This window comes from Stigmatopora argus, chromosome 9 (genome assembly GCF_051989625.1).
Source record: "Stigmatopora argus isolate UIUO_Sarg chromosome 9, RoL_Sarg_1.0, whole genome shotgun sequence".
In the NCBI taxonomy this organism is placed as follows: Eukaryota; Metazoa; Chordata; class Actinopteri; order Syngnathiformes; family Syngnathidae; genus Stigmatopora; species Stigmatopora argus.
The window spans coordinates 8,247,185-8,270,726 of NC_135395.1; the positions used below are offsets into that span (position 1 = coordinate 8,247,185).

General features: G+C 43.8%; 4 protein-coding genes across 5 annotated transcripts; 2 read left to right on the forward strand and 2 right to left on the reverse strand.

The window, feature by feature from the left end:
- The first annotated feature begins 1,167 nt into the window (after nucleotides 1-1,167).
- Nucleotides 1,168-17,256, forward strand: slc43a1a (solute carrier family 43 member 1a). Of its 2 annotated transcripts, XM_077608868.1 has the most exons (15): nucleotides 1,171-1,402; nucleotides 6,167-6,327; nucleotides 6,400-6,598; nucleotides 7,183-7,238; nucleotides 7,778-7,854; nucleotides 12,430-12,522; nucleotides 12,634-12,767; nucleotides 12,889-13,031; nucleotides 13,377-13,523; nucleotides 13,604-13,639; nucleotides 13,722-13,857; nucleotides 13,978-14,107; nucleotides 14,186-14,259; nucleotides 14,696-14,819; nucleotides 14,921-17,256. In XM_077608868.1, exons 2-15 carry the CDS (start codon nucleotides 6,174-6,176, stop codon nucleotides 15,116-15,118), a joined length of 1,701 nt encoding a protein of 566 aa, XP_077464994.1. In that variant the 5' UTR covers nucleotides 1,171-1,402; nucleotides 6,167-6,173; the 3' UTR covers nucleotides 15,119-17,256. The 2 variants fall into 2 exon arrangements, with proteins under 2 accessions (XP_077464993.1, XP_077464994.1); XM_077608867.1 differs by having other exon boundaries at nucleotides 1,168-1,402; nucleotides 6,167-6,598.
- On the reverse strand, nucleotides 17,145-19,367 carry med19a (mediator complex subunit 19a). Its single transcript, XM_077608870.1, has 6 exons — nucleotides 19,027-19,367; nucleotides 18,451-18,573; nucleotides 18,249-18,382; nucleotides 17,970-18,066; nucleotides 17,795-17,892; nucleotides 17,145-17,727 (listed from the first exon to the last, which is right to left on the reverse strand). The coding sequence occupies exons 1-6, from the start codon at nucleotides 19,247-19,249 to the stop codon at nucleotides 17,662-17,664; spliced, it is 741 nt and encodes a 246-aa protein (XP_077464996.1). The 5' UTR covers nucleotides 19,250-19,367; the 3' UTR covers nucleotides 17,145-17,661.
- A 73-nt stretch (nucleotides 19,368-19,440) lies between these two features.
- On the reverse strand, nucleotides 19,441-21,244 carry pmf1 (polyamine modulated factor 1). Its single transcript, XM_077609033.1, has 5 exons — nucleotides 20,724-21,244; nucleotides 20,520-20,625; nucleotides 20,354-20,454; nucleotides 19,790-20,003; nucleotides 19,441-19,587 (listed from the first exon to the last, which is right to left on the reverse strand). Exons 1-5 carry the CDS (start codon nucleotides 20,918-20,920, stop codon nucleotides 19,522-19,524), a joined length of 684 nt encoding a protein of 227 aa, XP_077465159.1. The 5' UTR covers nucleotides 20,921-21,244; the 3' UTR covers nucleotides 19,441-19,521.
- On the forward strand, nucleotides 21,005-23,540 carry tmx2a (thioredoxin-related transmembrane protein 2a). Its single transcript, XM_077609032.1, has 8 exons — nucleotides 21,005-21,269; nucleotides 21,356-21,416; nucleotides 22,233-22,346; nucleotides 22,427-22,503; nucleotides 22,575-22,681; nucleotides 22,751-22,816; nucleotides 22,893-23,022; nucleotides 23,093-23,540. Exons 1-8 carry the CDS (start codon nucleotides 21,081-21,083, stop codon nucleotides 23,237-23,239), a joined length of 891 nt encoding a protein of 296 aa, XP_077465158.1. The 5' UTR covers nucleotides 21,005-21,080; the 3' UTR covers nucleotides 23,240-23,540.
- The last annotated feature ends 2 nt before the right edge of the window (nucleotides 23,541-23,542 follow it).

The following is a 23,542-nucleotide window of genomic DNA, read 5'->3' on the forward strand; positions in this document are numbered from 1 at the left end:
AAATGACATGAGTCTAACTTGGGCAAATTGCTATAGGTTGAAAAACTGCAAAGTGGACTTTTTCCCCCAGCAAAGCCCAGCAGAGCCCAGCAGGGTGCGGCGTTCCAGGGAAGGAATTGCTAAGACCTTTGCTTGCATCTCAGCAGTCACCTCGGGACAATAATAAAGTGTGATTAGTGGAACCGGTAGGTTATGGCGGATTTTTTTAAAAACGTGACCTCTCTGACACTTGGCTGTCGTCAGATGACTTGGTAGCTTTTAAATATCATATCAAGTCTGATGACTTGGAAGCTTTTAAACATCATAGATACCAGAGAAACTTACTCACGAGAGCAGAATTACGTGGATTTTGAACCATTGAAAACGCGCCTTGGCTCTGTTGGTCGTGACGATTGATGCGAAAAGGCTTTACTCACGAGGCAAATTATTTTGGAAACAGAACGAGAGCAGAGTAACGTGGGATGGGTGAAAATGTTGCGCAACTGGCCTTCTGCAGAATTTCTGACCGAACATATTGACTTTAGTTGACTGCAGGCTGTCATGTATTTCACAATATTATTCCCACGCAAGAGCGATAATCATAGGCTACTACGTTTGGTCGCATTTGGGCTGGAACACAAAGTAACCTCTTATGGACGTGGTTTTATATATTGAGTTACGAATTGTGGGGTTCTTTTGTTTCACAATATATGCGTTTTAATGACCCAACTGGATGTTTTTGGAATGTGAAAGGAAGCTGGAATACCTGCGGGAAAATATATTACTAAATAATGTGTCCATGTGTCATTACATTTGATTCCTCTTGTATACAATTAGTTTATGTAGTACATGTTGAGATTGACTGCAATAGGCGTCCAATCCATTTGATCGGGGAAGGTCTGGCAGTGATAATAATTGAGAATAGTTCATAACTTTAGCTAACGAGTTATTACTACTGAGTTGACCTACCCTTACTGTTGCTTTGGTGGATGGTTGCATGAATGGATGCTTTTCAGCTCACTTTGCTGACATGTCCGTCTCGAGGAGTGTACAAAACAGGGAGGGAATGAAGTTGGGGGGTTGAGGAAAGGAAAAAGTGAAGCGGTGGCTGCGATGGTGACTTTTCTCCACCCCTTTAACGACGGCAAAGCCTGCGAGGGAGGGGAAAAGGCACATTAGGCAAACGAAGGGGGTGCTTGACATGAAACCAACTAGACAAAAGAAGCGTGGACTCTCTCTGGAAGTAAACCAGGAAAGCAAGCAAGCAGAGGAGGGAGAAATGTGGTGTTGAAGTCACTTTTTTCACGACCTTCTGGCATACTTGACATCTTTTTTTGTTTGTTTGTTAAATCCTAAGCAAGACAAGCTTTTAAACAACCCAACTTTTCAAATATTTTCCTCAGGGAAATTCTACACAAGTACAGTAAGTCTTTCGGTGTGGAATTACCGCCTTGAACGCAACTAAACTAACCGGCTGCGTTTAACCACACGTGGCATTCATACTACTAACTTTAATCGTAACTTAAACCCTTTTAACAGTGGACCAACACAAATAGAAGTTGAACAAAGGGGTGGTTTAACTTTAAATTCGAGCAGTGGGTGGAAAACAAAATGTATCAGGTTGCTTGTTTAACAAGAGACCATGAGGGAGGGGGAAATGTCATTTTGCCATACATATTTCATAAATATCTATTCACTCGTATTATTAACTCATAACATTATCACCAAACACTTACCCAAACGTCCCGTTTAATTGTTTAAAAGCTTAAAGATAGGGTGGTTGTGGACAAAAATGTGGCCGCGGTCGCGTCTTCTGGATGGAAAGGAAAGTTGCCTTCAATGACCCCACGTGAAGCCAAGGAAACTAGCTAAACGTGAAACGTGAAATGTGCGTAATGTTGCTTGAGAAATTCCGTTCACTGTTAAATGACTCATGGTGTTTCGTTTCAAAGTTCCAATTCAGGTCATATTTGCAGAGTTTAGTTTTTTGTTGTTGCTTGAAGTGACGGAATAGCAGAGGTTCTCGCCTGTGAGTGTATTTTGGGGGTTTTATAGGAAGTGAATTCGTCCTAAGTGCATCATTATTATTAGGGTTGCTTCTCGTGTTGCCAAAATTACGAGCCCGCGGCCTGCACCTGAATGTGGCCGCGGGAATGGTCCGGGGTCCGTTCCCCCCAACCTCGGGCACCCAGAGAGGCAGCTGTCCCAGACTTTGTACGCCTGTTGGGACGAGTTTATTTTCTTGAAAACTAGCGAGTATAAAGAGTCGTCTCTGCTGTTTTGGGTGTCCTGCAGTGGTCCACAAACTCGAGTTGTCGAGGTCACAAACCTAGGAAGACAAACACCAACAAAAGGACTTTAAAAGCAGAATTACACGTGCCATTGAACTGAAAAGTTAAATATAACAGAGTTGTACTTGGCTAGCCATTACTTCTGCACTAATGGTTACTTCTAACTGCCAGATTGGTTGTTCCACATAAGCATTACAAATATATTACACAGCCTCTACAATTGGCTGGCAACCAATTCAGGGCTTCCTTCCCCTTTTTCATTATCAAATAAAAAAACATTTATGTTCTTGTTCTTAAAACAAAATATTGAGGGTTTTGGTGGCAAAAAATACTTTTCAAGTCAACCGGATTAAACAAACAGGAACATGCCACATTTATTGGTAACTATCTTTCTTTCCCGCTTCCCAGCATGAACACAATCCATTCATTTCCATTGAGTTGTGTAATGTTGCGTCATTCAGGTGACTACAGTGCAGGTATTTCAGGAAGTAGCTTCCTTATATGGCGTCTCTTCCTCCCGCTTCCACACTTCCACAATTTTCTCCGACATATATCCGCCAAACGTGACTTTATTGACCCTGAACATGTCACGTGAAGGCCCAGACAAACCATCTCCTTGTCTTTTTCTCTTCTCTAACTCCTAATTTAATTTTGCTAATTTTCTGCCTAGATGAAAGCCTCTGAGTGCACTTGGCACGTGAACACAACATTATCTTTTGGGCAGATTGCTTCTAAAAAAAAAGGAAAAGGTCACGTTTTACGACCATAGCGAAATGTTTGATCGTGTTACTATACGATCCAAATATTACGGACAGCAACGCAAAATTAGTTTGACCAGGTGGCGCTTTCATTCAGCGGTTATTACAGTAGCACGTGCGATAAGCATGTACAACGACGTTATACATTCCTTATGTAAAACACAGCGTGTGATGATGGAATTCCCCTCGAGGGCTAGCTTTTTCTGAATATAATATCTAAACAGTACTCATCTCATCACTACACAGGTAATTTATACAAACAGGCTCTATCTGGTTTTAGCGTGACGTTCAATTACAAAAATATGGTAGCTGCCATGCATTGATGAATTGTTTGAAAAAGATGTAACAGTTTAATAAAGGTACCAACCAACAGGTTGCTACCAGTATTTTCAACTAAAGCAAAATTCTCAATAGCCATGTCATTGGTTGCCCTTGACAGCAATACACAATGAGCTAATACTTACAAATCATATTGTATTGTACTGATATTTTCTCTTCCTTATACTTAGAACTTAAGCTCTTAACTATGAGTTACAGCAGATGAATTAATCATCCGAGTATATCAATTAATCATGAGTCTACCGTCGTCCTTCAAGTAATCTGTGACAAAGTCGGTGAGGCATAGGAATAAATTTACTTTGAATCTATTCTTAAATCTCACACATATTTAGCAAAAATGATTGACACAAGCCTCTTTATTTTTACTTTTCTACTTTTCGCCATAACCCCAAGCGAATCACTCAATCATTTTCCATTCTGCTTCACCTCACAAGGGGTGCTGGAGCCTATCCCAGCCAACTACGGGCCAATCGCAGGGCACGAGGACATAAAGGACAACCAATCATAACTGGGAGAAATTTTGAGTGTTAAACCAGCCCAGCGTAGATTTTTATAGGATGAGGGAGGAAACTGAAACACCCAGAGAAAAACCACACAGGCCCGGGGAGAACATGCATACTCCACGCGGGAATTGAACTCTCAAAACCAAAACTGTGAGGCGAGCGTGCTGCTAACCACTCCTCCAGCGGTTTAATCAACTTGATGTCTTAATGTCAGATGTGCTTGTGTAAGTTAGCAAGGGGTGTCATTTACAAAACGACCCCCCTCTCTTCCCTCTTTCCAAACGGTCTTTTCAGCACAATTGTAGCCCGCTGGACTGCGAATAATCCCATTACACACTCGCCTCATGATCACATACTGGATGTGTCCCTCGAGTGGCCGGGGGTGGGGAGCCGTTGGCCCGTGACCCCTACCACGCAGACCTAAAACCCTCCCATAAAAGCTCAAAAGGTGATTTCAGCTGATAAGAAAAGGTCCTTAACTCTAGCATCACTATTCCTCCCGCCATGTCTTCCTTTTTGAATGGCAAATGCAATATGCCAATGGCTATATTAAGATGATCATGCTTCCTCTCCAAATGTTTTCCAGCCTGGTGATTATGGCAGGGTGAGAGCGAGAGAATGTGTCAGGGTGGTCATGACTCCATCTGTGTTCGAGGTTGCAATGACCTGTCCCGTCCGTCCTCTGTGCAGAAATTTGCGCGTGTTCTCGTCTGCCACCTGATATTGTTTGCTCCGTCGCGTCATGTGTCCCAGTGTCTGTTTATATTTGCGCCCGTGCCGCCGACGCCTCTCCATTCCAGTCCTTCATTCGCCGGACGGACGTCAGTCTTTTTTTCACGGAGGGGCTTTCGCATGCAAATGTTTCCATTGTTGTCTTGCTTTGAAGACAGGACGCTGCAGGAGTCCATTTAATGCCATTCGAGATCCACAATGGCTCACCGTGGGGTGCCTCGTTAGGAAAAATGGAAAAAAATGTTAATTAATTTAGTTTTTTTGCAGTTGAAATGATACAAGACGGTTTGGTATACAGTAATCCCTCGAATATCGCGGTTAATGTAGACCAGACATGGATAATCGAAAAATCGCAAAGTAGGGTCACCCCCAGTGTTCCCTCTAAGCTGCGCGCGTGCGCAATTGCGCACTACTCTCGTCTTCTCTGCGCAGCAGCAATCATATGGCGCGCAGTAAAAAAAAAAAAAAATCGGATTTTTTTTTTTTTTTTTTTTTTTTTTTTTTTTTTTTTTTTTTTTTTTTTTTTACCCCTTTCCCCATGATGGCGCCGTTTAAGCGGCAGCCAGTGGCAGTAGCTCTGTCCACTTATGTTTTTCGTGTTTTACAGCATGTTTTACATGAAAAATTAGAGGGAACATTGACATGCACCTGCTTGTGGCAGGTGTGATACTGGTGTGCCCATAGCGAGCAATGATGATGTCGTGACCGGATGATTCGCCTAAAGACGTTTCGCCGACGGACGTTTGACAGACGGACAGGTCGCCGAATGGACGTTCCGCCGAACGTTCATTCGGCGACCTGCCCGTCTGTCAAACGTCCGTCGGCGAAACGTCTTTAGGCGAATCATCCGAGTACCGATGATGTCGCTCACACTGGTACTCGGTGCGCTCAGGGAGGTTGACTTTCTGCTCAGACCAACGAAAAATTAGAGGGAACATTGGTCACCCCTATTATAACTACCTTTTTCTTTTTTTTCTTTAGTGCTGAGTCCTACGAGCTTCCGCTTACGAGTTTCAGCGCGTGGATGTTCACTTTTTTTTTTAAATTAATAGCAGAAAAATTGTGAAGAAGTGAATTCGGGATAAGTGAAGTCGCGATAATTGAGGGAAGGTTGTAGTTAGCATTTAAAGACTTGAGAAATTTGCTTTAAAAGTGTTTACATAAGGTATATCGAATTGTGGAGGTGAAATTAACATTTTAAACACCGCACATTAACATGTCCATTTAAAAATGCATCCATGTTAGAAGGGGAATTTGAACATAGTGTATCCACATTGAAGTGTGGGATTTTAACAATTAGTTTTGTAGTTGCATTTATAATTCATGAATGTGGAAGCGGTAAGATTAGGGGGACAAAATGAAGGCAAGACAAACAAATTAATAACACAAAAAGCAAAACACGGACACGAGTGGCAATGGGAAGCTGATTGGTTAATGTGTGGGAACAGTTGATAAGAACAAATGAGAATGAAATTAAATTTGGCAAAGGTTAATAAAAAACAACAGGGAGAAAAATGAACTATTAATTGGTGACACCATTCCAAACTTTCTCCTCTGTTTCCAGAGAAAGGATGGCACCCACGCTCCTCCGGGCCTACAGGAGGCGCTGGTGGATGGCGGTGACTGCGGTATTGGAGAACCTGCTTTGCTCGGCCGTCCTCTTGGGCTGGGGTTCGCTCCTCATCATGCTGAAGCGAGAGGGCTTCTACTCGCACCTCTGCTCGGGTGGGCCTCGCCGACCAATTCGCGCTCGCCATGGGGATTGGCCGACGCGATCTAAATTGCCGCCGCCCACAGAGAACGACTCGGTGGTGGTGTCGTCCTTGGTCAACTCGTCCGCCGGCGGCGAGGCGGAGGAGTGGCTTAGCTGCGTGGACCAAGAGGAGATGTTGAACCTGGGTTTTACCATCGGTTCCTTCCTGCTCAGCGCCACCACCTTGCCGCTCGGGATCCTGATGGACAAGTTCGGGCCACGCCCCATTCGCCTCACGGGCAGGTAAGCACGTGGAGCTCGCCACAAACGGGACTGGGTGGGGCATGACAATTTACTTGGGATCCTGATGGCGTTTTTGGGCGGAGGTACTCATCCATGTACATTTTATGTTTTTAATCACTTTTAATCACGTGACTTTTTAATTGGCACATTTTTTCGATCCATTACTTATTGATTGGCATGGGAAAGAGTTCGTACGACTATTTGATTCTTTTCACCTCTGACCCGAGTAGTAAAAAGTAGACCGATGGCATTCTCATAGTGGGAGGGAGTTTTTTTCTTTCTTTTGTCTTGTTCATGTGAGTCAATGAGTTCTAATGAATTAGGCGTGAGTGTGTTTGGCTTAACCCATAAATTAACAAATTCCAACACACCCACAACATTGAAGATGAATGTTCACCTAGATATGCGAAAAATAAATTGCATTAATCTTCAACGTTAGCTTTTTATTCCAATTTCATTAGCTTAATAGTAAAGATATAGTCACGGGTGTGTAGGACAGCCATCACACACACACACACACACTTATGAAACTATGTCAGTGATGATATGATGTCACCTTTTTGACATTTTTTTTTCCCTTCCAGCTCGTGTTTTGGTTTGTCCTGCATTTTGATGGCCGTCTCTGCGTACGACCCTCCGAGTGAGTCTGCAAACAAACACACAAGCTGTGATAACCTTCAGCTCACACACACTTACACACACACTTCTCAACACTTTGCCGAGATTAAAAGCGGAAGGCGATGAGTGCGAACGTTTCAAAAGGAACATGGAGCGATCCCACGCCGCTTGCCAATGCGTCCCCTTGCCAAAAAAACATGAGCTCGAGACGGGGACGCGGTCAACAACATGACGCCGCCGCGAGCCGACCATACTTTTCAAATTACTGGGCTTGGAAATACAGCATGTTCCGTCCAATCAGATACGTTCATGAAATACTGTGACAACCAACCCTGGAATGCTAACCAGGCTAACACTTTCCAATAGGTCTTAAGACAATAGAGCTCATATATTGTTATTTTTATTTGTTTATTGCCCTGGTTTGATTTGAGTGTCGTGTTACGAGGCATTTGATGGACTGCTCACGTCACAAACACAACGAAACGAGACACCGCGGCTAGCCCAGAACCAGACGACAAACATGATGACGCATTTTTTTGTGCTTTAACTCTTTCCCGACAGCCCTGTCGGCCCTGATCTTTCTGGCCCTGTCCATGAACGGCTTCGGGGGCATCTGCCTGACCTTCACTTCGCTCACGGTGAGACACGTAACCGATAAAACAACAAGTAACAAAACACACTCGTTTTGAAATGTGCGCGTCCTTATGCAAAGCCCGCGTTTGAATGCAAACTCTAAAGTTCACGGCTCCAAAGGTCGTACGAGTCGGAAAAGAATGCCTCTGAAATCAGGAAATTGAATATATTTGTTACATTTTTGGGATGACCCAAAAATGTAGCTTGCAAAAAAAGAGTTTGCAACTTTTTTGGGGATGGTCAAACTCAGTCATGCTTTCCATCAGCTGGCCAACTAGAGATTTCATGTTGAATTGACAACCAACCAATTATCAGCAAAATCGACAATTAATTTGATGACAGGTGAAATGTTTAGAAACATTATTCACCTAAAAATGGCCCCAATCGTCTTTTTTGAGCATCAGTTTTCTTGTATATTTATATTTTTTCAAATGAATATTATTATTTTTTTAACTAACAAAAGTTGACACAAATGCGCCCTTTGTTAATTCTATTTTTCAACATTTTGGCATGCAATTAAAAAAGTACATATTCTTAAATATTACAGCTTTTGAACAAATTTATGCATATACCAGCAAAAAAATTGTTTTTTTAATATTTGGAGGCGGAGTTCTTTACAAGTCCCCTCCCACTCGACCAGCATTTTGGGTGCACTGCCTCCTTCATTTACCCTTCGGAATTTATTGGAAGGGTAAATGATAAGTAATACTTTTCCAGCAAATTTATTGACCCCTTTTTATAATATATTTGCTTTAACTCCTGCTTTGCACTCCAAATATTTAGTATTAAGTCAAACCGTCGCAAGGTATGTGACAAGGAAAGCCACCGATACACAAAAATCAAATGAATACAATTTCCATTTGGTGCTAAAACATCCCTTTTGTCATCGGTTCGCGCTTCAAGCGTCCGCATTGCATAATAGATGAAAGAAATCCAACCCGGCGCTCTTTTCTCAGGAAAGTTTTGGTAGCCGGCGTGGCCGAAGCCTCTGTTTGTCTCAGCTGAGGCAACAGTGTGTCATGTTTACATTGGCGTCGGACACGTGTCCCCGCGTGTGATGTGTCAGCTGCTCCGACCAGTCGCCAAGCGCCTTTTATCGTCGCTGCCCCCCTCGCCGGGTATTTTGGTCGACGGCGTTCCCGCGGGAGCGTTGCGTACATTTCGCTCCCCCCGCCGTCCGCCAATGGCGAGCCCGCTCGGGGCGCACACCCACCCTTTGCCGGCCGGCCCGCCTGCTCTCGGCCCACTCGCCTCTATTTCAAACATTAGAAGGCCAGACTATCTCGGCTCTGTGACGGCGGCGGCGACCCTTCCCCGTTTTCTCCGGTCTGAAGTCAATCAATTTTGTCTCGATACGGGTCACGAATCCACGTGTTTGGGTACACATGCGAAATGGAACGCTGTTCAGATAGAAAGAATTCCAGCGGGATATCGCCAGATGAAATTGAACGGAGGCCAGTGTCTGTCCGTGCAGTGTGGCGACCATTCACGTGACTCTGAATGTCGTTTTTACATGGTCGCTCTTCGGTGTGTTCCTTTTAAAAGGCTCTATTAAGATGTTTGCTTTCGACATTGAGACATTATTATACGACGCATAAAGGTCGAATAGTCTTGTGCTTGAGTCTTAAAGTCTCGCTATCACGAGTTTTAAACTCAATAAACGATTGAATCTTATTCAATCATTTGAGTGCCAAATTCTTTTTGTAAAATTCCCTTGGGACAGCCATTTTCATTTTCTTTTTTTCCCCCCCAACATGAAATCTCGTCTCTTTTATCGAAGCGATGATGACCTCGTTAATTTGTCCTACGAATCAGATCAATCATTGGTTATGGAGAACACGCTTTTAGTTTCAAGTTGGCGACTACGTCAGACAGAAGTGACGCTTTCCTTCCTAATTGTTACACTTTCCTTCACGACATCGTTTGTCTTCTTCGTGTGGACGACGCTCGCTTTTGAGTTTTGGCTCCATTGCTGGAATGAAGGCACGCCGCTTCGTAAAAGCCTCGGAATTTTTATCACAAGGCGAACGGGAACATAAAATGTTCTTTCAGCGCATGACGAGGGCGAGCTGTCAATGTTCCTCGTGCTCAGCAACAGAAAAAAAAATCCCCAGCAGGACGCACGGAGGAGCCTCTGTAGTCCCTCAGGGGTCAACTCCAAAGGAAGTTTAAAAGCCCTGCTGTTGTTTTTGGAAGGGGACTTCCAATCCAGCAACCATCGTCTCCGCTTTTTCTTTTTTTGAGCAGCTGGATGGGAGTAAAGTACTAATGCGAGGGATCGTCGGCACGAATCAGCTGTGGTTTAGTGTTTCCCGCTGGGCCGCAGCTGTCAAACGAAACAATTCCCACCAGAGTGCCATCGTTACCCTTTAAAAAAAAAAAAAAACGGAAAACGGCTCAAAAATGCAATCAAAAGCACATTTTCCATATTTGGGAATGACGTTCCCTGGCTTTTAGTAGTTTTAGAAATTCAGTGGTCCAACGGAGTGGCATCTTCATTCATGGATTGGCAGCCTTAAACTAGTCTACTGCATCCAGTGAGTGATTTAGAAGCTCTGGGTTCAATTCCCACTTCTTCCCCATTTCGTTTTGCATCCTTTTTGGCAAGATTCCGTCAAATCTGCAATAGTGGGACTTTGATCTCCGCCGTCTTGTTCCAATTTCCTTTCATTTTGAATTCTTACGACTGACTCGCCCCCGCCCCATGAATCCGGGTAACCTCTTTCCATCCAGTGTTGCATAATCAAAGGCCAAATTTGCCCTGCTTTCTGGAGCCATTAGCGGTGATTAAAGTCAGCGGTGGGGTCACACGAGCCTCAGGTGAGTGAGCCCACCGGGAGCCAGACCTGAGATAATGCTACGCGACAAGGCTCCGGTCCGGGTCGGCCTCGACCCCGCTCAACTTGGCTATGTCACTTAATGCGGGAAAGAAATGTGCAGACGGACTTAATCTGGCCGTTAGCGCACGTGGTTGGAATCAGTTTGCTTTGATATTTGTAAGAGAGCCAAACTGGGGGGCCTTCGAGCCCACCTAACAGAAATCCTCAAGGTCCATAAATCCACTGCTTGCCGTCTTCGAGTACAACGTTTACAAATCCGCACCCTGTCATGGTAGTTCCCAATGTTTCAAACATGGGGGAAATATTGGTAGAAAGTTCCATTTTGGAAAGTCATCGGAATCCGTTTAAGGCAAGGGTGTCAGACTCGGGTTGGTTCACGGGCTGCTTTAACGTCAATTTGATTTCACGTGGGCCGGACCATTTTAGATAAAATATTTAGATTTTTTTTTTTATAAATGGATTAAAAGAACTGGATTAAAAGCCCTGAATATTCAGTTTTTTTATAGATCTAAAACAATGTTTATTTTAGCTTTTTTTATATATATTTAGATTTTACAAAATTATTTTTGAACTAAAAAAACAGAAAAAAATGGATTAAAAAATGACAATTATTGATTTAAAAGGGGGAAAATCAGGAAATTTAATATATATCTATACTCTTCATTTGAATTTGATCCTAAAACAGAAAGTCGGCACTCATGATTTACTTTCCCGGGCCACACAAAATGATGCGGCGGGTCAGATTTGGCCCCCAGGCCGCCACTTTGACACGTGGTCTAAGGATTCAAATGTTTTCTCATTCTGGTGCACAATCATATTTGATGTTTTTTGGTTTTGGATTGGTGGAAAAAGGTCCACCAGCTCAAAATCGATTAGAAGAAAATTCCCAATGGTTAGACTAAGGATGGAGTTGGTGCAGACGGATGAACATTTGATATAGGGGAATAAAATAAGCAATATTTTCTGGCCCAAGTGGAATTAAATAGAGACAAATGGATAACATGGCGAAAAGGGACAAGCCAGACGCTGAGGTCGTTCTTCAGGCATACCGACAATCCATTACATGTGATCTTGTAATCGTCACCGGCCCACCGAAAACTTGTCGGGTTTGCCCGCACCACAATGGAGCTTTTGTGGCGCCGTCTAAGCGGCTTATTACTGTAAATAGGTCAACCTGGTGTATGATGTCTTAGGGCAGCAAGCCGCGTTTTATCCCGCCACACTCCTGAGAATGTGTGCCAACCAGAACATGAGGACCCCACTGGCTTAGCCTCTCCAGGTTATACGGGGTCAGCGAGCAGTGGGGTCAGAAGTCGGCCAGAAAAAAAAAAGACTGGCGTACTCGCTGTGGTGGCAATGTTACTGTAAGCCGTCAAAAAAAAGGCCTGCGCTGGCTCTACCGGTCGCGCAAGGTTGGAAAGGCCTGCCCCATGCTGGTCACATTTATATAGAGTAGATGCTAAAAATTAAGAAGAACGAAAAATAAATGTAAATATGGAAGAAAGCATTGGTGAAAATCCCAGTTAAATATTTATGAACAGAATTGGAAAGCCATATAATGGAGAGAAAGATGGCCGACAAAAAGAGATGCAGTCAATTATGGCAAAATCAACAAGACAAGTCAATTCCACTGAGATGAAAGTGAAAAGATACTTAGTGAAAATTGAGTAGGGACTAGATTGAAAAGAGATGAGTCAAATAATAATAATAATAATAAGTTGCTTTGTTTTGTCTTCCCAGTTGCCCAACATGTTCGGCGCCCTGAGCTCCACCGTCATGTCTCTGATGATCGGCTCGTACGCCTCCTCCGCCGTCACCTTCCCCGGCGTCAAGGTAAAATTTTGGATGGCGACTAGAAAATACGGGAATCCTCGTCAATCTATACTGTTTTTTTCTCGGTTTTTTTCCCAAATGTGATTTTGCATTCCTCCACCGTCCGTCCAGCTCATTTACGACGCCGGCGTCTCCTTCGAGGTGATCATGTGGTCCTGGGCCGGTCTGGCCGGGTTCGTTTTTGCCAACTGCTTCGTCAATTGGCCCACCGAAGGGTTTCCTACGCCAGACGAAGTTGATTATAGGTTGGTGTTTGGGCGTTCTGTCTTTTTTTAAACTACAAATAATGGTACTATTATAATAAGCATTGTTGGTGTGTGGGTGTGTCTCCATTATAACCATTATTGTTGTGTGTGTGGGTGACAGTAAAATCCTCACACTCCAAGGAGTGCCCTCATCAGACCAGAAGATTGTGAGAGAGCAATTAACGGAGAAAAATGGCGACGTCCAACATTCCACCGAGAAACTTCCCAACGGAGGCGATGTCGGAATCAAGAAGTCCAAAACAGGTACTCGCCGTCGCAGAATGCCCATATAATCATTGGACTTTTTTAAATTATATTTATATAATATTTTTTATTATAAATTATGAATTGATCTTTTTTGAGGTTATCTCTTCAAAAAGCGACTCATTTTGGTCATCAAAAAATATTAAATATTTCATTTTATATTATTAGAAATAATTGTCCGGGTGTTGGCATCCATAGTTATTGATACCGTATTTTCCGGACTATAAGTCGCCCCCCTTTTTTTTTAGGCCTGCAACTAATATCATTTTTTTTCTTACTTACTTTTGAAATAAAGGCATCATAGGATGAATTTTAAACAGCGACTTACTTTCCTTCTCTTTGTAGAGAGCGTTCCCTTCCGCCGCTCAGTCTTCTCGCCCATCTTCCTGTGGAGTCTGGTCACCATGGGAATGTCCCAGCTGAGGATCATCTTCTTCATGGGCGCCATGAACAAGATGCTGGAGTTCATGGTGACCCACGGCAAAGAACATCGTGAGTATCGTTCGACTCCGCCTCCGTCCCCGAAGAAGTCTCTCCACCGACACCCCCCCTCTCTCTCTCTCGCGTTCCAGCTTCGGAAGAGTTGATGATCGAAAGTGTCGAAAAAGGTGGGAGGTGAACCCAAAAAGCAAAAAAAAGCCCCTTTTTTTGGAGGCCCGGTTGACCCTGGACGCATGCGCTCTCTTTCAGTCAGCTTCTACTCGTCCATCTTCGGCACCCTGCAGTTGCTGTGCCTGCTCACGTGTCCGCTGATTGGTTACATCATGGACTGGAAAATGAAGGAGTGCGAAGACGAAAAGAGCTTCGCCACAGGAAGTGAAAAGAGGTCAATTCAAGGCTAGCAACTTGAAAAGTTGATTTTCAGAATAAAAGCGCGACGTTTGTCCATCGTAAAACCGCCGCTAATCTTTTGCGGTCTTGACGCGGTTGTCTTGTGGTTCTTCAGCCCGAGCAGCGAGAACAAGCGAGACCGCAAGATTCAGAAAGTGACCAACGCCATGAGGGCCTTCATTCTCACCAACCTGCTGCTCATCGCCTTCGGTTGCTGCTCCCTCGTCGATTTCCTGCCGCTACAGGTGGCGTGCACAAAGTTTTGCTTTTTGGGGGGGGGAGTGGCCCACCGTCATTGACACGTTTTGTCATCCGTTGGCTAGATTCTGACATTCATCCTTCACACCATGGTTCGAGGCTTCATCCACTCCTGCTGCGGAGGCCTCTACGCCGCCGTGTGAGTTTTTGTTCTCCGACCGGGATCCTTTTAGAGCGGGGCTGTCCGACTCCGGTCCTAGAAGGCCCTTTTATCTGCTCCGTTTTCCACCGAGACCCAAGAATCAAATCATGGGGATACAAGCTATATTGGTGAACATTCTGGAAAGCTTGCTGATGAGTTGATTATTGGATTCAGCTGTGTGGGCGGAGTTAGACATGGGGCCCTTCAGGACCAGAATTGGACTCGTTATAGCAAAATGCATTGAAAAAAAGAGGCAAACTGCATTGACTCCAATTTCAAATCTGAAAAAAGAGGCATTTTGCAGGAAATATTTGACATTCTTGGAAGAATTAAAGGCAATCCAAGATGTTTGGCTTGTCATTTTGCCCATCTTCAATCTGTGTTCTAACGTCCTTTTTTTTTAGCTAACTCTGCGGTTTCCGACTCCTCTTAGATACCCGTCCAACCACTTTGGCACCCTGACCGGCCTCCAGTCCATGATCAGCGCCGTGGTGGCTTTGCTCCAGCAGCCGCTCTTCATCGCCATGGTCGGCCCGCTCAAAGGCGACCCCCGCTGGGTGAGCGAGCGATAAACCTCCGGTGTAAATCGTGCCCAGGCGCAATAAAAAAAAGGCGAAAACCGGATGCAACTAAACACAAAGCTTTGTATTACGCGCAGATCAACGTGGGCCTGCTGATCCTGTCGTTTGCCGGCTTCCTGTTGCCCGGCTACCTGTTCCTCCACCGTAGATCGCTGATGAGGGAAAAAGAGGCCCGGGACAAGAGGGCGGCGGGCCAGGAGATGCAAGCGCTCAACGGCGCCGAGGCCAACGGTTTCAAGCACCACGGCAACGGGCAGGCGGCCGCCCAGGCTTAAAATCCGGGATTGAAACCACCGTGGGATTTAATAGGATCAAGCAGCAATATGTCCAATGTTCATCAGCTCGGCGGAAACCAGGGGTGTCAAACGTGCGGCCCGCCGGGGGGGTGCGGGGGAGGTCCCCGCGGAACTTTCTGACTGACTGACGCCCACTTTGTAGCTCATTCGTACCCGCAGAATGAAATGCTTTTTTTTTTTTTGAACGCGGGTGCCGTCAAACTAGAATTTGGTGAGTGGTGTGACTGACTGCGCTCTCCTCGATTTCATGTTTTTACACGCCACCATCAATGGCGGCCATTGAGTTAACGGGGAATGTTCAAATACGCCAAAACTAACAGGATACTCAACGGGAAGCAACTTGGATATTCCCAAAAATAAGAAATAATGCAAAATTTAGAGGAAGCGACCTCCAAATACTGGTGCAAAATTGACTCACTGCCTGCCATTGACAACAATAGATATCCAAATGGCTGTGGATGCTCATCTCTCGGCGCCATTGACGACGCCAGACGTCCAATCTGTTTTGACGGGGAAGGACGAATTAACATTTGTTCCTGTTAAAACGGATTGGACGTCCGGCGTGGTCAATGGCGGCCAGTAAGCCAACTTTTTGGGCCAAAAAAGCAACCAACCAAAGTGAGTTTGACACCCCTGGCATAAAGACGATAGAAGTCCACCTCCCATTCACCCATATTTTTGCATCCAAAGCCACGCACACGGGTTCAAAGTGGACAACGCACACAGACACAAAACGACGCGGCCTCGCCGTCACGGTACTTGAAACACTTGAACGGAGTTTTCCTAGACGAATCATCGCAATCCTGGCTAACACCAAAGAGCAGCTTGGACGCTAGTAGAAACCTTTTTTTTCCTCAGTATTCTTTGGAGAGCGTTTTGGTGCGTTATGAATACAAAAGTTAGAAACATGATCAAATAACATTTAATTGCCGCTAGTTTTGGTTGTAGAGAGGCCATATCTACCTCCTCCATTTCAATATCTTGTACTGTCTCTTTGCAGCCGACTCCATTTTTTTTTTTCTTGGAGACGACCCCCAAAAAAACAATATTAATAATCAATTCTTTATTTTTGCTTTCATGTTGGTCAAATCAATTTTTCCCAAAGGAACCCTAGACCGACTCTTCAATTCTGACGTGCCAACGAAACACTTTGTACTGCTTTATGCACCAAAATGTGTACAAAATACACATTAAAAGTGTATTTTTGTATATGACGGCTGCAGTAGAATTGAAAAGGGAAGCGTTTGTCGGAGCAGCAAATGTTTTGTAGCGTACCGCTTTCTCGTCTGGTCGTGTTGATTGGCCAGTAACAATCCTGCCAAAAATAATGGACTCACTTTCTGTACATAGCCGCGAGGCACGTGTTGTATTTTATTATATATTGGACTTGCTTTACTCTTATTTGCCGTGTTCCGTTTGCTGCAGTGTTTCCGAAGATACTACAGTCGTATCTCTACTTACGAATTTTTGTAACCTGAAACTTTTGTAGCTAGAGGCATTCGTAAGTAGAGGTACGACTGTACTTGCCGTGTTTTGTTTTTATTTTTTCGCGATCACTTTGTAAAGGACGATTTGTGCATTTCAGGGTCTGCACAGTTTGATTGTACGGTTTCCTTTAGATGGGATGCCTTTATTTACTCTTTTGGTCCCTCTTCTCGATGTATGCAAAAAGTACATTTGTGTGCCTTTTCCTGACATTTGGCTGCACGGCCATGTTTGAAATGGAAGAACAAAAAAACAAAACAAAAAGTGTCCAGATCTCAATCCAAGGTGGAGAAGGACCGCAACAGCATTAAGGCGGAAAGAAGAACCGCTTGGATTTGGAAAACTGGACAACACAGGCGTCATATCACCCCCGCGAGTGGATCTGGTATTGTTTAATCATTCCTGCAGTCTGTGAAGCTCATTTGGAACTTTAAATTGGATATGATGTGCAGTATTCACTTTGAAAAAAATGTGCCTGTTTTTTTGGTCTATGGTTTTGCACATGAACATCTTGGACCTTTGTATATTATCAATCACACACAGTTGTCGTTTTGTTGAAATGAATTAATCCTAGAAGCATTGCTTGTGCTTTTTTTTCTTTTTTTATAAATAAATACATGAATGAAACACAATTTTGTGTCAAAGAGGTTTCATTTACAATTGCTCCAAAACACAGCAAAGTGGCTCAGTGTGAGTCTGCACAGTTAAGACCAAAGTCATTCCTACTTGGTCAAATATGTATTCCTCTTGTTTAAAAAAATGTTTTCTTAAAAAAAGGTAGGGCTTATCTGTGTGTGTGCCTGGTCAAATTGTTGACTAAGCGAGCGAACATTGAAAACGGTAACAAAAGATTGCGTTGGGACATTTTTACAAAAAAAGTCAAAGAGGGAGGAGACAGAGTTGGACAGCTTTGTCCTTCAAAAGAGTCCAGAGCGCTTGAACGCATCACAAAGTTTCTTTCCAGTCCATCTGTTCTTCCACAAAATGGTCTTGATAGGACAGGAATCTGTGCAAGACTCCTATACACATACACAAGCCTACCTGAGGCTGTTGCTATTGGTCTGCGAGCCCACCAGGCCGGTGTGATCGGGGCTGTGGCGGTTCTGGAAGAAAGGGAAGGATATCAGGAATAACATCATCCAAGAGTTCCCATTTGGTCTTGCTTCTTACCTTCTTCTTTTTCTTGTCTTTCTTTTTCTTCTTGCGATCGGGATCGTCGTCCCTCTTTTTCTTCTTCTTCTTAGGATCGGTGTCTGAAGGCGTTTCCGCTGCGTTGCAGACGTTCCCGTGAAAAAGTGGTCTTAAAAACGCGCGGGTGCGAGTGTTGGGTGAATGCGCTAGCTACCTTGTGGCAACGGGTCCTGCGGGCGATGGTGTTTGTGCTTGTGTTTGCTCTTCTTCTTTGGCGGCTGGATGTGCATCAGTCGGTACTGTTCCGGGAGCTTCAAAAGACAAAAAATAAAAGACATTATCATGTGTGTGTATGTTTACACGGTCACTAATAGCTTTCATATCATTTTACTGGACAGTGGACCCCCAGGTTGCAGTCCCCACCTCAAGTTTTTTTTACAAGAATTTCTCCCGCGCGGCCAAAAAGTTCCAAAATAAAGAGTTTTATCTTTACCGGGCCCGTGTGTAGTCTGAAGCCTGTTAGCAACGCGCCGGTGAGCGGACTGAAGGAGTTTCCGGAGACGGGTGGTTTATCGATCAGAGATCGCAATGAGCTGCCGTCTTGATTCCCGGGACAGTCAATCATGCCTTGGAAAGAAAAAGGAATATTAGACAGATTTTGGGGGGGGGGAGCGGGTTATGAAATATCATCCCACCTGGTAACTCTGGGAGAAAGTTGCTGAGTTTCTCCTTCACTTTCTTGCCACAGAATTTGTTGTAGGCATGCTCCAGGTTGTAGTGCGTGATGAGGTTGGTATTGCCGGTTAACTCATTTCCAACTAAACACAACAATGGTTACATTAACTATTTGGCTGCCAATGACGGCGACACACGTCCAATTCATTTCTACCGAGAGGTCAAAAGATCGCTGCAAGATATCTAAACGTCTATTACTGTCAAAGAACGCCAGGAAAACATTGATGTCAATATGTTTATATCGAGGTCAACATTAGAGAATGAGTTCTAATGCAGTTTGTTGTACTTTTGGATTAACCGACACTGCTAGCTTCCAACTGGATGATAAATACAGGTCGCCTGTATGAGTAAATTCATTTTTAAGGTGAAAAGTCGCAGCGTTTATGCGTCGTTTAGTTTGAAGAAGCGAGAATATGCTTAGCTAACGTTAGCTGCCTTAGCATCAACTACTTTAGATTGCGCGTCGGTTTTTGAGCTTGCCTGGATAAACTCGTAGCACATTCAAATTAAAGAAATGAAGTCAAATAACACAATACCGGGTAGTTCTCGGAGTAAGTAGAAGGGTTCATTCATGGCTCCGGACTTCCTCAGAGGAGGAGGCCCCTCATCCCCGAGCTGTGGTGGCATCTGCCCCGCCACGGAGACTTGGTTTTGCGGCAGAGGCGGGTGCGGTTTCCCGGGCCCAAATCCCAGGGACGACGAACCGGGTGGTCCCTGAGTTTCATTCGGACCAAATAAAGTGGAGAATATTTCCGTCATAACACCTACTAATATAGAATCCCCTAGATGTAAACAACGGTTTCTACAGGTTTATACTGACGAGTGTTGTTCCTCCATTGAAATGCCTCTTTGCGACGTTTTCACGTAATACCTGGAGTAAGCGGGCAAAATACCGTAATGCCTGGTCAGTCTCAGCGAGAAATAGTAATAATCACAACCCACAAAAACGCTTGGATTTTATAGGGTTTATTTTATTGAGAATAACGACAAATAAACAATTATATACAATATATGTTAATTCATGCAAATAATTACACATCTAACACATCTGCAGGGCATAATGAAGATGTCCGGCTTTCTAAATCACTGGATAATGCCTGGAAAATATACAAAAAAAGAGATACACAAAGAAGAAAAAGAGAGAAAAACACATTTATTTGTTGTATCATATGAGAGAAAAAAATATAGTTTCATGTAAGGTACAAAAACATCTAGGAATGGAATCAAAACAATGTTTTTCAATATACAACTGTTGAACGTGAAATGTGACGCTTTTTTTCTTCTCTCTCTGTCTCTTACCTCCCACTCAGCAGTTGAAAGAAGAACGGCAAGCGCCGTCGAAATCCGCCGGTCCGTCTGAGCCGTCCTCTCCCTGCCGGCTTTCACCTTTTGTGCAAGGGTGGCATTCTCAGCTTTGATTTTTTGGAGCTTCCGTCGCCAGTAGGCGTCCTGTTTTTGATAAAGCGGTATAATAGAGCTGCTCAAGTCTTCTTCTGGATCCCCCGATGGACGCCTAAAAAAACAAGTGGATCGTGTTATTCTTTTGGCAGGATTGGATAGTTTGCTTTTTAAATACAAACGCTAATCATACTACTTTGGACCAAGAAAGAACACAATGATGCAAAAACAACAAAAAGCAGGTCATGAAATACGGAATCGTTGACGTTAGGTATGAAACGTTATTGGATGTATGCCGAATTATGCAGTATAGCAAACCAATATTTTCCACAAATTGAACATGAATCCTGTCTCTCCGAGAATTCTATGTATTTTGGATCATAAATCAATATAGGAATTGTCGTGATAAGCCTAATTGCAAGGACGGGTCAAAATGCCTTGCTTGGCTCTACTTTGTGTACCAACCATGCAGGATCTGGACTGGTTTTAGCAGCAGTCTCCAGTTCGTCCAGTTTATTTAGTTTGGCCTCGATTCCAGCTTCTTTGTTCAGTAAGTCGATCCCATCCTTAATTTAATACAGACACGAGTAAACGCGAGGAAAAACAATAGACATCAGTGACGGGTGCAAACCTTAAGAGATTTCTGAAACTCTTTAACAAACTCCTTGTTGACGATTTCCATCCTCGCAGGGTTTATCTTGTAGAGCTCATGGAACATGCTGGCAAACCTGTCGGTGCTGTTTTTATTTAAAAAATAATAAAAATAAAGATGAGTTCTTTTTTTTAGTATTCCTTTAGAATACAAAGGTCACAGAAATAAAGTAGAGTCCCTCACCTGGCGAAATCCGTAAACTTTGCCAAACTTCTCTCGATAACTTTATGATAAAACTTCAACCTGCAGCCTCGAGGTTGGACACAAGCTGCTTCTGATTTGACATGCTTTGATGATGAAGCCTCCACTGAGAAGTCATCACTTGGGGGTTTCTTTGACGAGTTTTCACTTGGCGTCGTCGTTGCGGCATTTTCCTCCATTTTCTTTTGTTTATATTTTTGCAATCCGCGCCCAAACTACGGCACCCGACGAAGCCCCAAATTAATTTGCGCGCATGCGCGGCGGAAATCCGGAAGAGACCCTGCGTCACTTCCTCCAGTTGACTTTCCACCATCAGCTGGCGAGCTCCCATAGGCGAAAATGGGCTTAATCACCGGGGTCTGCGCTTTCTTGTACCACCTGCCGCAGATTTACAAATGGCTGCTGAAGCCGTATTACATCACGTCCCTTTTCATGACCGTCGCGTTCCTGGTGATTCGAAAGGCTCCCGGTTTGTGCGAGCACCTGGCCACGCAACGCGAGGACGGCAACTCGTGCGACTTCGACTGGGTGGGTGCCCATCTCACGGCTAAAAAAATATATATAAATAAATCACTTGATGGTCTCACTTTTCATTCTCGTGCCTGTTTTGACAGAGAGAAGTGGAGATTCTCATGTTTCTCAGTGCCATCGTGATGATGAAAAACAGGAGAGCAAGTGAGTGGCAACATATTGCAACTGACTGTTTAAGGTCATTTAAAAAAATAAACATTTACATTTTTAATGTAGATCCTAGGTCCTAATTGTATTATATTTGTCCATGTGTATACAGACACTTCATTTAAATGACTTGTGTATATATTACAATTTTTTAACGCATATTTAGCGTACTTATTCTTTTTTTAATCTGGTTTGGAGAGTGGTATCTTGCCTTGTCTCGTGCAAAATAAAATGAAACTAACTTTTTTCATTTTTAATCATTGAATTTTTCCACATGGCTGTTTTAAAACCGTATGAATGAATTAAAAGAACATTCATAAATAATGAAACTGAAAAAAAAAACACTTCTAGCCTAAAATAATACTCCAAAATAATGTATTTCCTTTCAACCAATTGCTTAAAAAATATAATATGCAAAGCTGCATCCTGGCAGCAAAGATGGTGACCACCGTGATTTTTTTTTTGGGGTCAATGGACAGAAAAACTGATTGAAAATGAATAAATAAAACCATCATCATTATTACCTGACATTGAGATTTAGCAATTTCCTGCCGTGATCCCCAAAATTGACCTTTCAATAGAACAATTGCATTCTACCAAGCTATCGACTTTGCTCCCAAGCAATTGCGGCGGCCATTGTAACTGTTTAACCAAATTGCAAGCGTGTGTGTGTGTGTGTGTGAGACAATTTTACGAGCCCGCCGTCAAGCACTCCACTACAAACAAACGAGCCCACTGTTGTGTAAACATTACCCTGGAATGGCTTCTTCTGACCTTGTCGCCACCGGCTTTCTTTGTTTTTGTCACCCGCAGTCACATTGGAGCAGCACATCGGTAACTTGTTCCTGTTCAGCAAGGTGGCCAACGTCATCCTCTTTTTCCGACTGGACATCCGTCTCGGCATCCTCTACCTCGCCCTGTGTGTCGGTCGGTGGTCGTCGTGAAGAGTTAAAATAAAGAAATTAGGAGATATGAAATATTAAGGTGAATTGTTTTTGGGTCAACAGCTTTTGTCATGACGTGCAAGCCTCCTCTCTACATGGGCCCCGAGTACATCAAGTATTTCAGCGACAAGACCATCGACGTGAGTGGATTGGACTGTCATTGTTGAAATTCTGCCATCAACAAATGTCTGCTTTTCATTGGTCTAAACAGGAGGAGCTGCAGAAAGACAGTCGCGTCACCTGGATCGTGGAATTTTACGCCAACTGGTCGTCCGACTGCCAGTCTTTCGCGCCGGTCTACGCTGACCTGTCGCTCAAGTAAAAGCCAATTTTTTTGGTCTCAATTAGACGGAAAAACTCAAGTTTGATTCGTACTGTGCGCTAAAGGTACAACTGTGCCGGGCTGAGGTTCGGGAAGGTGGACATTGGTCGTTATGGAGAGGTCTCGCAGAGGTACGCCGCTTTCCGCAAATATGCTTGTTCGCTCTTGATTTCAAAAAAAAAAAAAGAATAATCATCTTTGGAATAGGTACAAAGTGAGCACGTCCCCCCTGTCCAAGCAGCTTCCCTCTCTGGTGTTATTCCAAGGCGGTCAGGAAGTGATGAGACGTCCAGCGGTGGACAGCAAAGGCAGAGCTATTTCGTGGACTTTCAATGAGGTTGCTTAGCGTCGCAACAAACTTCAGAATGCTGGAATTTCCACTCATTTTTGTTCCCCCTCGTTCTCAGGAGAACATCATCAGGGAGTTCGACCTCAACGAGCGCTTCCAGAAGTCCAAGAAGCTGAACAAGAATCGCGCTTTGAAGGAAGACGACCAGCAAAACTCCCGGCAAGAGGAGGCGGAGCCAAGTTCGGAGAGCAAGAAGGAAAAGTGAAGATGGAAAATGCTCCAATTTGGTTTTTCTGACGTGAACTTGCCTTCCAGTATTTTTTTGTTTTTGTTTCCCTACAGCAAATGTCCCTTAATCACGTAGAATGTAGACCGCTTTAAGATTTTTTTTCCCCAGTGGGAATAGTGGGTCGGGTCACTGGTCTGTTGTCAACAGAAACAAAAATAGGGACGTTTTATCCACTTATTTAAATAACTTGTGTTTTGTATGTCACATTTGTTCACTGTTTAACATGTTTACTAATGTCCCATTGTTCAAAGGCAAATAAAATGCACTTGAGAGTCAACA